The sequence below is a fragment of the Plectropomus leopardus genome, chromosome 9 (genome assembly GCF_026936395.1).
Source record: "Plectropomus leopardus strain MGB_pleo_1.0 chromosome 9, ASM2693639v1, whole genome shotgun sequence".
In the NCBI taxonomy this organism is placed as follows: domain Eukaryota; kingdom Metazoa; phylum Chordata; class Actinopteri; order Perciformes; family Serranidae; genus Plectropomus; species Plectropomus leopardus.
The window spans coordinates 29,054,311-29,068,576 of NC_142184.1; the positions used below are offsets into that span (position 1 = coordinate 29,054,311).

A 14,266-nucleotide genomic window follows, 5' to 3' on the forward strand; every position below is an offset into this window, starting at 1 on the left:
CACAACTTTTTTTTTTCTTGACCTACTGCCCAGCATTTTTCAAGCGTAACAGATTCAAACTCTGTTACCAAATCATTTCCTCTTGCTGGGATACATGAAGAGAGAGACCAAACGCAGGGAGAGAATGAAGAAAAGTACATGATGATAAACAAAACGTTACACACCTACGCCTGTTAGAGCTACATTATGTCGACAGCTACAGAAAATAAATTTGCTGTTATATTAAATTATGATAAGACAGTGGGATTACTGTGACAATTTCATTACACAACAAAGAAATTCCATGACTTTTCCCCAACTTTCAATGATTTTTCACTAAATCCATGACTTTTCCTGGCCTGGAAAATGGGATTGTGAAATTCAATTAATTTTCCAGGTTCTCCATGACCATGGGAACCCAAACACTGGATACAAAAAGCACTATCTAAGAGGCTTTAGGTGTTGAAGTGTAGAGGAAGACAATTTAGTGATAAAAGTTTCTCAAAAACCAATGTCCATTTTCTAGCAATGTGAAGAAGCTGATAGTCCAGGAAGCATCTACCGTCATTTCACCCTGCTTTAGTTATAAACACAGCTACTACTGTATGACAAAAGCATCAATAGCTGGATTCTGGTGGAAACCACACTTCAACAGTTCCTGTAAAATATAAAAGCTATTGCATAGCTTGGAAAATAGCAGTACAGGACACTGAATCTGATGCATTCAATGGTTACAAATGAGACAAGCTAGCACTCCCAGCAGTCCCTCCACCTTACTACTAGCTGCGTGGAGACTCGCCAGGAGGACTGTGGGCTACAGTTTTGGAGACAAACCTTCAGTTAGTGCCTGTAGCAACTTGAATTCAGCCAGTGCAAACCCAAGCGCCAGGGGTCGCAGCAGGCTGATGGCCAGCAGCAGTGCTGCGTCTAACCTGTGTAATGGACAGTGAACAGATGAACAGAAAATTTGCTGATCCTAGATGCCCCAACTTACTGCAGGATCAGTAACCTTTTAGTTTCTGCAAACAGCCCACAGTAACCCATGGGTCTGGGCTTTGCGCTGGCTGGATTTAAGTTACTACAGCTACTGACTGAATCTCCATCCCCAGAGCTGTCCCCCCTTCTCCTCCCAGAAGAGCAGTGTCCTTGTTGTGGGGAGTCAAGTGGAGGGACTGCAGTGTGTACTAGCTAGCTAATACTCATTTTAACTGTGGTCTGATTAACAGTAAATTCATAAAATTCAAATATTTTCCAGGCTACTGTAACTGTCATATTTTGCAAGACCCTCATGGACACGGTTTCCATGGGAATGCCGCTGTTGATGCTTTCATCATACAGTACTGGGACTTGTTTCATCTCAAGTAGGTTGGAAAAGTGAGAGTCGCACCCAGGAATTACAGTTAGGGTTGGTAGCATTTATCACCCTCAATCCAATCATTTTTACATGCTTGTAAAGCCATCATCACGCAGAACAACAACAGCACATTATTATGTGACTGGCCATGCTGTAACACAAAGTAAGTAATTAATGAGACAGTCTGAGGTCACAGAAGGGGAGCTTACCCTAAAATCAAGTGCCATGTTTGTCAAAAGAGTCAATACATCTGTCCACTGTCCTCAGCAGATGGTGGTGTTAATCCATCATTTCCCTGTTTACAACCACCATCGATCTACATCACAAGGACGAGGAAGGGAGCTAAGCTTTTTCTGCAGACAGCAAAAATTTAGTAAATGATCTATAAATGTCGGTGTGGACAGAAAACTTCCAACAAGTGCACACGGTTTGAAAGGTTATCCACATTTGTTTGAATGTTGTCTAAAGCTCACCAAATACCTCCCATTTATCTGTCTTTTTTTTTTTTAATTTTCATAGTATAAAGACTGCTAGTTCTGTCATACCTTTTAGTAAAAATAAAAAAGCCTTTCAATAATAGGGCGGACAGATGTCTGTAATGCCGCTGAGATTACACTTGCACGCTTATCAAGATTACAATGTCATTTTGGTATTAAAAGGCATCTGCTTAAGCATGAAAACATATGGGATGTAGGGGATCAAAGGAGGGAAAGCAGGCTGCTTATTCTCCATTTTCTGTCGGCTTAGCCTCTTTTATGCACTGCAATAATATCCCAGCCAATCATTAAACATTTCAGCATGCAAACAGGGGAGCTTTCACGAGCAGTGGACGGCCTTAACGCAGCTCTCTGCGTTCTGGGTGTGTGTGGATGTAGTACCGGTAACTAAGAATACAATCATAATGAACTGACCTGAAATCCACCACACTTAAACCACATACGGGGAAGAGAACATTTTCTTCACACACTAAAAAGCCTTACTTCAACATTTGCAAAAAAGCAGGCCCACAACAGCATCATGAATAAAGGAACTGTTTTGCAGACACAGACAGAAAAAAAACTGAACCTACCACCTACATTTAAAACACAAACCCACCACCTCCCACACCACCAACTCTGCTTCCCCCCACACTGTGTGTTCCAGAGAGGATGCAGGCGAACACACTGATATCTAATCATTATTAAATAGACTGGGAATGGTACTGACAGGTAGATGCAACACAGGGGATTCAGGGGATGACTGTACCTACACAAGCTGCTATCCAACATCTACAGGCACACCACTTCTCCCTGCCAGCTTTATCTTTTGCCTCTACAATAACACCACTTACAGATGCACGCTCCAAAAAAATGATGAATACACGGTTCAAGCTGCACATGGCAGAAATATTTAATAAAAAAATACCCTCATCTTCTTAAATCCCAGAGCACGTTATTGTTTGGTGTTGACAGATGGACAGCTAGAAAATGAGAGTGAATCCCAAAATTGCATCCTAAACAGCAGTAAGCTATTACTACATACCAACAAAGCTATTACTGCTTTTTGAAATTTTGGACCAGTGAAGCAGCCTCGAGCTTTGAAAATCGCAACTCAGCAGCTATCAGGAAAGAGCAGGCAACGTGTATCACGCAGAACCTCTCTAAAAGCTTTAAAGGTGATTGTTAATAACGTCTTAAAAGCACAGTTGTAGGAACAAGAAAAAAACTTAAATACTGAGATGTAAAAACCATTCAGTGTGCCATGTGTTTGCACAATTACGTCTGGTCTGAACAGCGTGTATTTCAGCTTCCATTTTCATATTTACACTTCTGTGTTTACTCGTGTATTTTCATATCTTGTGGGTTATGTTGTCTGCAGCAACCAGCAGGACAAGTTCCAGGACTTGATGATGAAATCTGTTCTGATTGTGTTCACTAATTGCTGAATGTAAAATCTGTGCCAGCTATTAATACCAATGATGTCACTTAAAAACACTTAAAAAGACAAATATGATCTGCTAATTATTACTACATTAATGTTCAAATGTCAAAAGTAATTATTCAACAGATCTGCCACAGGCGGATAACAGGCAGTCTGAAAAAGTTTAACAACAGGCAAAGTCTTGCAGCATTATAACGGTAAACCAGTAAAGCTCAGGTCAAGTGTTAAGGTTTTAGGAGGATTTACTTGCAGAAATTAAAAATAATGATAATGTTTTCTTCAGTGTCTAATCACCTGAAAATACGAATCATTGTGTTTTCATTACTTTAGAATCCAATCCATTCCATTAAAATCCTTAAAATGAGCCATTTATAGCTACACGGGGGGCGGGTCCTCGTCTACAGAGATTGCCATGCCCTGCCATGTGTCTTCAGTAGCCCAGAACGTACAAACCGAACACTGGCTCTAGACACTTGTACATTTGCAATTTCGTGTTTTCATACCACCAAAGTAAGTAGACCCTCTGCAACAGGCACCATTGAAACGCAGATATTTTAAATGTTTTTAATGCTTTATTCAATGTTTGTACTGGTTTAATCACCAGGTTGTTTTGGAGAGAAACAGAACTCTGCAGATAATTTTGGATTCTGGTAAAAAGTTTCAGCTGGTTGTGATCTGCAATCCTCACCACTGGATGCTACTAAATCCCCCCTAAATCTGATACAATTTTCCTTTAAAAAAAGTTTAAACCTAGCTTGGCAGGAGAATGTTACAGTCAAATTTAACCGCCTTTTGAACAACAGCAACATTTCACCTGACAAAAACTAAGCGTAACCTGGACACAGTCAGCTGGTTTAAAAATTGGAAGTTGGAATCGTAAAGATTCAACAAATCACAGTTTACAGATAGACTGAGGGCTAACAGGCAGGATTACAGCTCTCTGCCTGCAATAACAGATGGGCTGGCTTCCGTCATACACACTGCTGAGGGCCGATCTGGATGGGCAACGTCAACCTCCTTCACACAAACAACCAGACAGGCGTTTGGCCACAACACAAATAAACACACACACCATAAACAAATGCTCAACAATTGCACATGGTCCAAAATTGCTCAGGAATATTATGCAATTTCCACAAAGTGGTTGTATTACGCTAAGGATGGTTCAACTGGTCAACTTTTCTTTCCTTTTTTTTTAACTGCTGCACATGGTGATTTAAACATCAATATATAATTGACAATGCAACTGCAATATCATTTTCAGGTGGACATTTTTAGAAAACAGTATATTTTGAAACTGAATTATTATCAAAACACTATATTGTCTTTCTATAAAGATGAGGACATTGTGCATGAGTTTTAAAAAAGATATATTGCAACATTTTGTAATTTACTACATATGAACAAGGATTAGGTCAATGAATGTCAATCGGATCCAACATGATCGCAACCTCCACAAAGTGAGCGAGAGTGAGACGGTGGATCAGTGGGAGCAGGATCAACTGAGAGACAGTCCATCACAGAGCTGTGTGTGGTCAGTCTTCCCTGTGACTGTCCGCTTGTTTTGATTAAACAAAACGTTTTAGAAGCGATAGAATGACTGCGCTCGTGTCCCTGCTGCGGGTTTCAGTAATGCAGTGTAATAAAGGGCAGGGGCTGTATCTACCCACATAGCTACATGGATATGGCATATTTAAAATTCTTTGCCCCGCACACAGGCAGACCCAGATCCACACACCGATAAAAGTCAGTGAGCAGCCTCAAAATGGAAAATGAGTCAGGAGTATTATTACTCGCTGACCCAGTGCCATCAGATACGAGCTACTGTGTGAGGCAGCGGAGGCCTGCTTGTGCTGTATGTGCTGTGACACGTGGTCTGACTGGCTTATATCCTCGCTCTAATGTCTAATAAGAAGAGGCTGTTTGCCTGTGCTGTTTCTTTTTTTCATATCACTGCCACTGGACCTTGATGCTTAGCAAAGTGCAATCCACACACACACAAGCTCTCTGGCTTTAGCGTCATCAGCCTTAATATCAGAAATGAGTTCAAGCCTGCTGGAACTGGTTCATGTCTGAAACATCTGGTGGCTAGAGGACTTTTTAGGAAAATCAATAAGGACCCGGAGCAAATAACACATTTACAAAGATTTCTTCAGAGTGGGCGACAGGCCTAAAAATAAGACTTTTCCATTTTCCATTTCAGGCTTGTGCTTGGCCTACTTCCTTTTCTCAAATCTCACTCAAACAAGCGCTGTGCGCTGTGGAAAATAATTCCTAATGATCGCATATAAATAACTATTGAAACTAATCCAAAATGTGTCACATAGATGTCTTGAAATATCTGTCAGATTTGTCCAAGAGAATCCTTACAAAGCTTGGCTGCAACAACAGATTTAAAAAGCAACTTGATACCGGCAGAATTCTTCCTATCAGCAAACTTTATCCCCAGAGCCTTTTTGACAAAAACTCTACCACAGCGAACCACGAGTCCCTAAGACTTACTGTTCGTTTTAAGACAATGTGCTTAGATTATTACCAACAAATTATCATAGATTATCATACTCACGCCCCATGATCTTCAGCCCACTTTTGAACATGTCGGCAGCAGTATGATTCCAGTGTGCCGTGACACCACAAGCCCTGCGCTGCTATTATCCCCCAACCAGCAGGAGCATCAGAAATCCTGAGCGCTATGAAGCAGCCATCCTACTAACGGGGGAGTGAACCCTCTCTGGTTCGGTCTTAGTATTTGGTTTGCTGTGAACTTTGCTCTTTGTTTTAGAACACGCAGTTCTATTCTCCACTGCTTGGTTTTTTTGTCTGACAGATGTTGCTCAAGGACTGGACAAGCCTGATGCCTTATCTGTGAAAGAAAAAAAAAACACATACTGGCTGCGTTAGGTAAAGAACTGACTTCCAAAAGAGCTGTGATGACGGTGCGAGAGGACTGTGTTTCAAGTTAATACATCACTCTGTGTAAGAGTGGGACACTGTCGCATAATCAGTGGTGTGAGGAAGCATTGATCATGTCATGAGTTTTCTGACTTTAGTCCAAATCAGCTTAATTTACACAACTGTAGGGGCAAACTGCTCTATCAGTCCAAGCTTGAGCCTCATGTCAAGCGTCACTTCAAAAGTCAACACTGAGTCACATGTTGCTACATGCGCATTACGCTCTCAACCCCAACTCGTACCAACTTAACCTGAAACAAAGACATCATTTAATCTTATCCGGGCCATGCCTGGATAGGATCGTGTAAATCAATAAAGTGTTCTCAGCAATGCAATCATCCTCCTTAAATGACTGTTACACTGTATGATTAAAATGATTTGATACCAATTCTCATGGCACTGTAACCATTATCTATATGATAGAGTTAAAGGGATAGTTCAGATTTTTCATAGTCAGTGTACTGCATATAGCAGATGTCAATGGGCACATCCCAAGTTGGGCAAATCAGGCTGTAATCAAACACGGGGGTCAGAAACTAAACATATTTTAGCCACATAAAAAAGTCCCACCTAAAAAAAAAAAAAAAAAAGTAAATATCAGTTTTACAGGACACTATATTTTGAATATTTTTACTGCTTTACCTTAATGTCAGACAGTAGCCTTGTGAGAGACAGTGGCCTCTAATGTGGCATATAACATGCATTGGTAACACTTTATATGCCAGCTTTCCTTTTTATACAGACACCATTTCGGTCCACTAACTAGTTCCTGTGGTGGCTTCAAGGCAAGACGACCCTGTCCCCCGGTTCTGCTATCGTACCTTTTATAAAGAACAGCAAGGCTGCATAATGGCACAACAGTCCCACTTCAAACAAGCAGTGTAAAAGGACCTAAAGGTTTACAGCAGGTAAATAAAATTATATCGCTGTCCAGCCAGAGTCCACTGAGAAAAACTGTGATTTAACATCACTGAACACAGGAGCTGCTGTTAAACTGCTGCCTCAAACAGTTATTTCATTTGTATTATTGTGTGCATTTAGCATTTAAAAGGTTTAGTTCGGATTCAACAAACTCACACAATTCTACAAACTAGCGTACATGTCAGCTCAGTGTTTGACAAGATGCTCCTGTATTCAGCAAGTTAAAATGACAGTTTTTGTAAATTGAATCTGGTGGCTTTAACAAGAGCATAGATGGGGAACTTTAAGTAATGAACAGCGTCACCAGCAGAACGGTCTGTCTGATGGAAAAGTAAGGCTGTGAAAATACTCTCACTATAGCATACACTTAAACTAACATTGATTTTTTTTTTTAGGTGGATAAAATATAGTTTGTTGCTGACCCCTCCACAGCGGTACATTGCGTAGCTTCTGTGTCAGATTCCAGTCTGCTTCTCCACAATGGGGGCGTGCAGACTGACGACTGTGTGTAATATACTATGGATAAGTGCCCCATACAACACCACTTCAAAAAATCAGAACTACCTCTTCAAGTACCTAATGTTATAATAGCTACTCAAACAAGTCTAACCTGAGAACTAAAATTGCTGTAATTAGGTTACTTGCAATAAAGAATCCACAACCCAAAACCACTTTGACGTCAGCAGACTTGCAGGTCAGGGAAAACATTTTTTGCCTGTTTGATCGTCACCAGTCTACACAAACAGTGATAAGCAGCAGCAAAGCCAGCCAGATGTCTGCCTGCCTGCTTAACACATCTACTAGCTTTACTACAGATTGCAGTGACATGTGGGACAATTGTAACATGGTGCATAGCAGCTGCATATGTGCTGTCTTTGCACATGATCATTTACCTCTCTAGGAAGTAAACAGTGAAATCAGCTAAGTCCACTGTGAAAGTCTATGACAGCAGCAATATTTCATTCACAGAGGGAGGACTCTGTAAAGCTAATCTCATTTCTAAAATGCCAATCAGAGATGGACTCCTGTCTGACAAGAAAAACGTGCTATCAGTACCCCGACAGTCATGACTGAAACTGCATTACTTGATAAATAAAGCATGTCCTGTTTAGCTGGTTTACCTGTTGGTACAGTGATGTGCAAGAGAATGAATGGAAAGACCGACAGAAAAAGGCAATGAGAGAAAGCAGCTCCTACCTCCTGCTAAATGAAATAAAAAAAACTACCAGTGGTCCCACCAGCTTCCAGCGAGATTAAAAAAACGCTTCCTTGGGGCTGAAGCCCAGTTCTGATGCACTCCCTGAATGAACCGTCCGAGGAGGAGGTGGAGGAGGAGGGGATACAGGGGGCGGAGGAGGAGTGCAGCCAGGCCGGTATTCCAGAGATGTGCTATACAGTAGCAAGCAGTCTTACAGAAACAGCGTCCCCCTGTAAAAGCGAACAGCCTGGCTGGAGAGGATCAGAGCTGGAGGAGGAAGAGGAGGGAGCCGTGCTGCTGGAGGATGCAGCCAGCATTTAGTCCTTTGTGCGTTGTGTCAGCAAGGATTACCACCATGAAGGAGGAGGAGGAGGAAGAGGAGAGGAGAGGAGAGAGCCAGGGAGAGTGGCTACCCAATGAGCACTGCATTCAGGTCGACGTTCCCTTGCTCTCACATAAAAACAGGCCAACTGGCTGTGCTCCGCATAGGACTCCTCTGATGCTATATTCCATCACCGAGGACGAGAGCGTCGCTAACACGCGTGTGAGGCCAACGCTGTGTTTACTGATCAGTATGCACAAACACATGCGCATCGGGCTCTACATACAGATATACAGTCCTCTGTTTCATAGCGCGCGGGGACAGCATTTGCTCCACTGCCAATGAGCAGACAAGCAGAGGACAGAGGGGAGGGGGGAGGGGCAATATGTTTTGGGGGGGAGGGTCTGGGTGTTGTTTTTTTTGGGGTTTTTTTTTGGATGTGTGTATGTGTGTATGGGGGGGCTTAGGGAAAAGAAAAGGGGTGGGGCTGGAGGAGATTTTGATGAATGGGCACCTGCCATGATCCTCATTTTTAGTCGCAAGCTGGCTTGTGCAACTGCTGCTGGTGAGCTGGCAATACCAGCCCAGAGTCTCCTGCAGGCTCTCACAGGAAAGACGAAAGAGGAAGATTTTGTGTGTGTGTGTGTGTGTGTGTGTGTGTGTGTGTGTCTTTCCGAATGTTTTCATAGCCTTAAACAATGCTCTTCAATGTGTTCACAGCTGCGGGAGATGTCAACAATATGGTTCCAAAAATGAGCCAAAACAGCATTCTGTTGATGCTGGCACGCATACATGAATGTACAGCTGCTATAATTGGGACACAAGTAGCCAATGAATGAATGGGGGCTCAGGAAGCGGTCGCGACACTGGCTTATAATGAAGTTCATCACACCACTCGTCCATCTTGTAAACAAAGCTGCTGCTGTTCGTGTAATAGACTTGTTGGTAGACGTCACATAAAAGGGGGCATTCATTCATACAGCTCTTCAAATAGACGGTGACACACACACACACACACACGGCCGTCATCAGACCAAGAGCACTGCTAAAATAAGGCTGCTGCTTGGGAAAAACACAAAGCTTCCCACTGAGCAATTTAACGTTGAGAAGATGTTTAATAAATATCTATAACACGTCTATTTGTCTTTAGACATTTAGATTTTGGTTATTTGAGGTTAAAAAGTAAAAGTTTAATGGGCATCTAGTCTGAAGGTAGATTAAAAAGTAAATAGAATCAGTGTACATGACAAAAAAAATTACATTCATAACTTAAACACGGGGGTATGCAGTACTTTTGTTAATTATTTACATTTTTTTCATGTGTTTTTAATATATTCAATTATTATTAAAAAAACATGGATAAATTACAAAAGTGCAGACAGAACAGCAAATGAAATCAAATACTCTGTTCCTGTCCCGTGTGCCCGGACTACTTGAGCATGCCATCCTGCTCAGACTCAAGCCCCTATCTTCTGTGTTTTTGTGAATTCAGACCTGACTATCACCATGATGGCACATCACCCTTTATCTCACTTACATACATAAAACATTGATCTAATCTGGACTTACTGCATTTTTACTGGATCTTATCCTCTCACGAGTTGCTGTCACAAGCTCCAAATATTCTCACAGAGATCAATGACGTTTACACAGCCCATATCAAACTGGATGACTCTGATGTGCTGACGCTCTCAGGGCAGCACAACACGTTGCAACTCAAACTGTTATCTTTGTAACTATTACAGGACTGGCTTAGGACCAGAGGGCCGCTGGTCTGAATCCTCAGTCTAGCTATAAAGATCGAAGCAGTAAGTTGCAGTCTCCAGTCTTTAACACGTGTCATCAGGCCATTAGGGAAAGTTTAGGGTGAGCTATACAGATAAAACCTTCCGTCACACAATTTTGATATTGACACATGATTATTTTTTTGTTGCATACTTATTGTATATACTGTACATATATCATCAAATTGCTCAGCCTTAGGCAAAACACAGCAGCTCACTGGTCAACAGTCCTGCTGCACCAGTAGTAGACAGGCTAAAATTGCTTTAAAATCAAAAATATATATTTTCCCTCTAACCTGTAGAGCTACTTATCAATCTAGATTGTTTTGGAGTGAGTTGCAGAGTGTTGGAGATATCAGCCATAGAGATGGTGCCGTCCTCGGCTGAGCTGTGACGTGTGACGAGTGGTGCGAGGTGAGTTAACAGTGGACACACGCTCCCTCCTGCACTTTGATACAGCAGGGAAATGGTTTCTGGAAACAGAAATTGCTATTTTATTTTTTTTTTGTGCTTTGAGCACCACAAGCTGAGTGCCATGTAGTTACAAGAAAGAAGTCAGACATCCCTACACTCAGCAGCTCACACCAATACAGTCTAGACTAATAAATAGCACAAGTGAGGTGGAAAATATTTGATTTTGGGGTGAACTGTCCTTTGATACTGACATTTTTAACTTCCAAAAAAGGCCTTAATTGTTTGCAAGATTACTGGCCCATCAGTGTCATCTAGTAGCGGTATAATGGAAATGACAGGGCTTTACTGATCGCTTATTATAGAACTGAATCGATATTATTGTTGCCTATTATCTGGAAGGATTCTGAAACATTTAATTTCCTTTTTAAAAAAAAGTGTTTTCAGACTTGCAAAGACCATTCCACCCCAGGAGGAATTACACTCCACTGGACAGTTGCATAGCACAAACCAATCACATTTAAAGCCAGTGGCTACTTGGCAGCAATGCTGTTGTTGCAACCTCAATCACATAATACAGGTTTGGCCTTTAGCTGGGCATACTGTTTACTGTGAACACTGCCACTCTGTCGTGGTGTCAACTACTGTCAGACTACACATTGGTATATCATGCCAGTGTGTCAGCAAGGTATGTTTTTTTTTTTCCTTTTAAATTTTAGTTTGATAATTTCCTTAAAAAACACACTGCATGTTTAAAAAGCTACACAAGAACACAGCAAGCATTCCTGATTCAAACTGCTATAATCCACAAATTAGGTCCTGTCCTTATTTTTGTCCTTATGCTGGTGCAACATCCAAATTTCACTATAAAAGCGCAACATTTTGTATCTAACCTTATTAACGTGCATCTGTAAATATGATGCTCATAAATTCTACATATTTTTAAAGAATATCTCTAGAAATGATCCGTATGTGTGGAATCTGCAGTAATTGGGTAAAAGTCATTTGACTTTCAGTCTAAAACTCCTAAAAAGAAACATGTGCAGAAATGCGTACCAGGAATTTATGGGAAAAGGTCTATTAAGAGACCAGGCACGAAAACACAAACAGACAAAAACAGACCCACACTACCACAGACAGTTTTTGCACAATGCACCCCTGAAATACCAACAGCGAGATGAACAAAGTGGTAACCCTTTTCCAAAAAGTTATCCCTTAGTGTGTACCCATGAACTCTTACCTTGAGAATTTCCACACAATATTTTCCCCATTTCTTCTCAGTTGCAAGCGATTATCTCTAAACCAGAGGGCATTTCTGTGATGCAAGCCAGCAAGCTTGTGTTTTAGATTTGTGGAGCCAAGGGGGGCAACAAGAGAAAGACACAGCAGATGACTGAAACTTTGCTCCAAAGTAGGTGTGGCTGAGAGCAATCCTGACTATGTCCAGTTGCAGCTCCAGTATGTGGCAGCTGCTGCTGGGCTCTGCTTCATCACTACCAAAATGACCAGACACATGACAAGTGGAAGTAATTGGTTAGATCTTGTGCAACAGCCACAGCTCTTTATACAGAATATCATGGTCCTAACATGTCAGTGCAGCACGCTGCAACTAGTATCATATCATCGATGACAACGGTTAAGTGTGCTCATTATGCTCCCATACTTCAGTACTTTAAAAAATATAAAGAAAAATAAGTCAGGTGCTCTATGAAGTACAAACTGACAACTTAACCAATGCTGACAAGAACAGTAAAACAACATGACACCCCACTAGACAGCTAGCCAAACTTAGCTTACCCGCTAATCAAATCAAAGCCCAGACTCAGCCCGTCCTGTAATGCGAGACAACGTCAAACCAAACGTCGTTTAAAAATGTGCACATTTCATTGTTTCCGTTACTGTAAAGGGCACTTGGACCATAAAAAGGGCAGACCAACAATGAAATTTTTGGCGAAACCCATCGGCAAACATATGAATTAACCACCAGCATTTGTTCTCATGGCTCAAGTGTCAGTTTCTAAAATTAACAGCTAGCGCTAACAATCATCTCGAGCTGCTTCCTCTCGCCCACCAACGCTGTTGTAGTTTAGAAATATCTGTGACAGGCAAATTCACTGGGCACGTCTCATTTTCAAAGAAATGAAACGCTGCTTGCAGGATAACATGTACCATGTGCCAGCAATATACTATGACATATAACTACACTTGGGGTTGCATTAATTTATCAATAATGTGAAAATAATTCTGCGTGGCTTTATCAAATAAGCCGACGGTGCATTTGTGCGTACTACTAGCTTGTCTACGGTGACGCTAGCTAGCTAACCCATGTTTGGCCATCCTTTAATGCTATAAAAACAACTTATTTCATGATGTAGCTACTTACCGGGCCTTTGTCAGGAATTTTTACTTTGAGGTCAAATATAATTCCATGTCGCTGTCCGTCATTAACGCTGACATGGCTTGTTTTAGGACAAATAAGTATTTACTATATTGAAAGGTTTTGCAGCACACAGCCATGACAACACGCCCATGCATTACGTCACTGCTAATGCTGCCTTCACGTGCTCCTCGTAATAAACATACCAAAACCTCAATTCAAGTAGGTTTTGTTTCAGGAAACCAGCCGCAGAAAACACAATCCTCTCAGGTCGACGTGCTTATGAATTGCTGCATTGTTTTTATTAAATTGGACGATCAGTATAATAGAAGTAGGTGGCAGTAGATCGTTTTGTATATCTGCATTTTACTTGAAATACAAACACGAGGTGACAGTATTACAAATAACCTACATTCATTCCTCTTGAAAATATACTATATAGGCCACACAATAAAACGTTTTTAGGGGAAAACTCTATGCAGGCAATAATAAGAATATATTTTCGCAAAAAAATATATAGAAATAACTAGACAGATATCTTGCAATTCCAAGTTCATTTTGGTGTCCTCATAAATTAACCCTTTTAAACCTGGAGAAATATCAGTTTTGTGCTGCATTTAAACCCTTTTCATAAGCATTTATACCCTGAAACCTGAGAAAATTGGTTTGATTTCTTAAAAAAAAAAAAAAGAAAAGAAAGAAAAGATATTGTGTAACTGAGATCTATCAGCTTGTTGACAGAATATGTGATTTTACAGCTGAGCCTGTCATCCCATTTTGGAATAATAATTATGACTCTAAAGTGTATCTCTGAAAGAAAAAAAAATCACACTTTGTGTAAAAGCATGGAAGAAGCTTCCACAGGTTGTAGTGAGGGCTCCTTCCATAACTCTTTTAAGAATAGATTAGATAAAAGATTTAAGATTTAAGATTTGTGATCATTTTTGTAATTATGTCTTTAAACAAGGTCTATTGTGATTTTTTTTTTTTTTTTTTTGTATGGTTCATTTGTTGTGGTGTGGCGTGGATTATACACTGTACCTGAAAT

At 40.9% G+C, this 14,266-nt stretch overlaps 1 protein-coding gene across 4 annotated transcripts in view; it reads right to left on the reverse strand.

Annotated features, from left to right (window-relative positions):
* Positions 1-13,376, reverse strand: part of mib2 (MIB E3 ubiquitin protein ligase 2) — a 57,335-nt gene extending 43,959 nt beyond the window's left edge. The window contains exon 1 of one of the 4 annotated variants that reach the window (XM_088082454.1): positions 13,225-13,376. Coding sequence is in view for 2 of the 4 variants with exons in the window: in XM_088082453.1 (XP_087938579.1) it covers positions 12,082-12,112 (31 nt within the window). In the remaining 2 variants the exon portion in view is untranslated. Of the gene's footprint in view, positions 1-5,819; positions 5,978-8,323; positions 8,936-12,081; positions 12,284-13,224 lie in introns of those variants that run through there. The other 3 variants (XM_088082453.1, XM_088082455.1, XM_042491324.2) reach the window with 3 other exon arrangements.
* Positions 13,377-14,266: the final 890 nt, after the last annotated feature.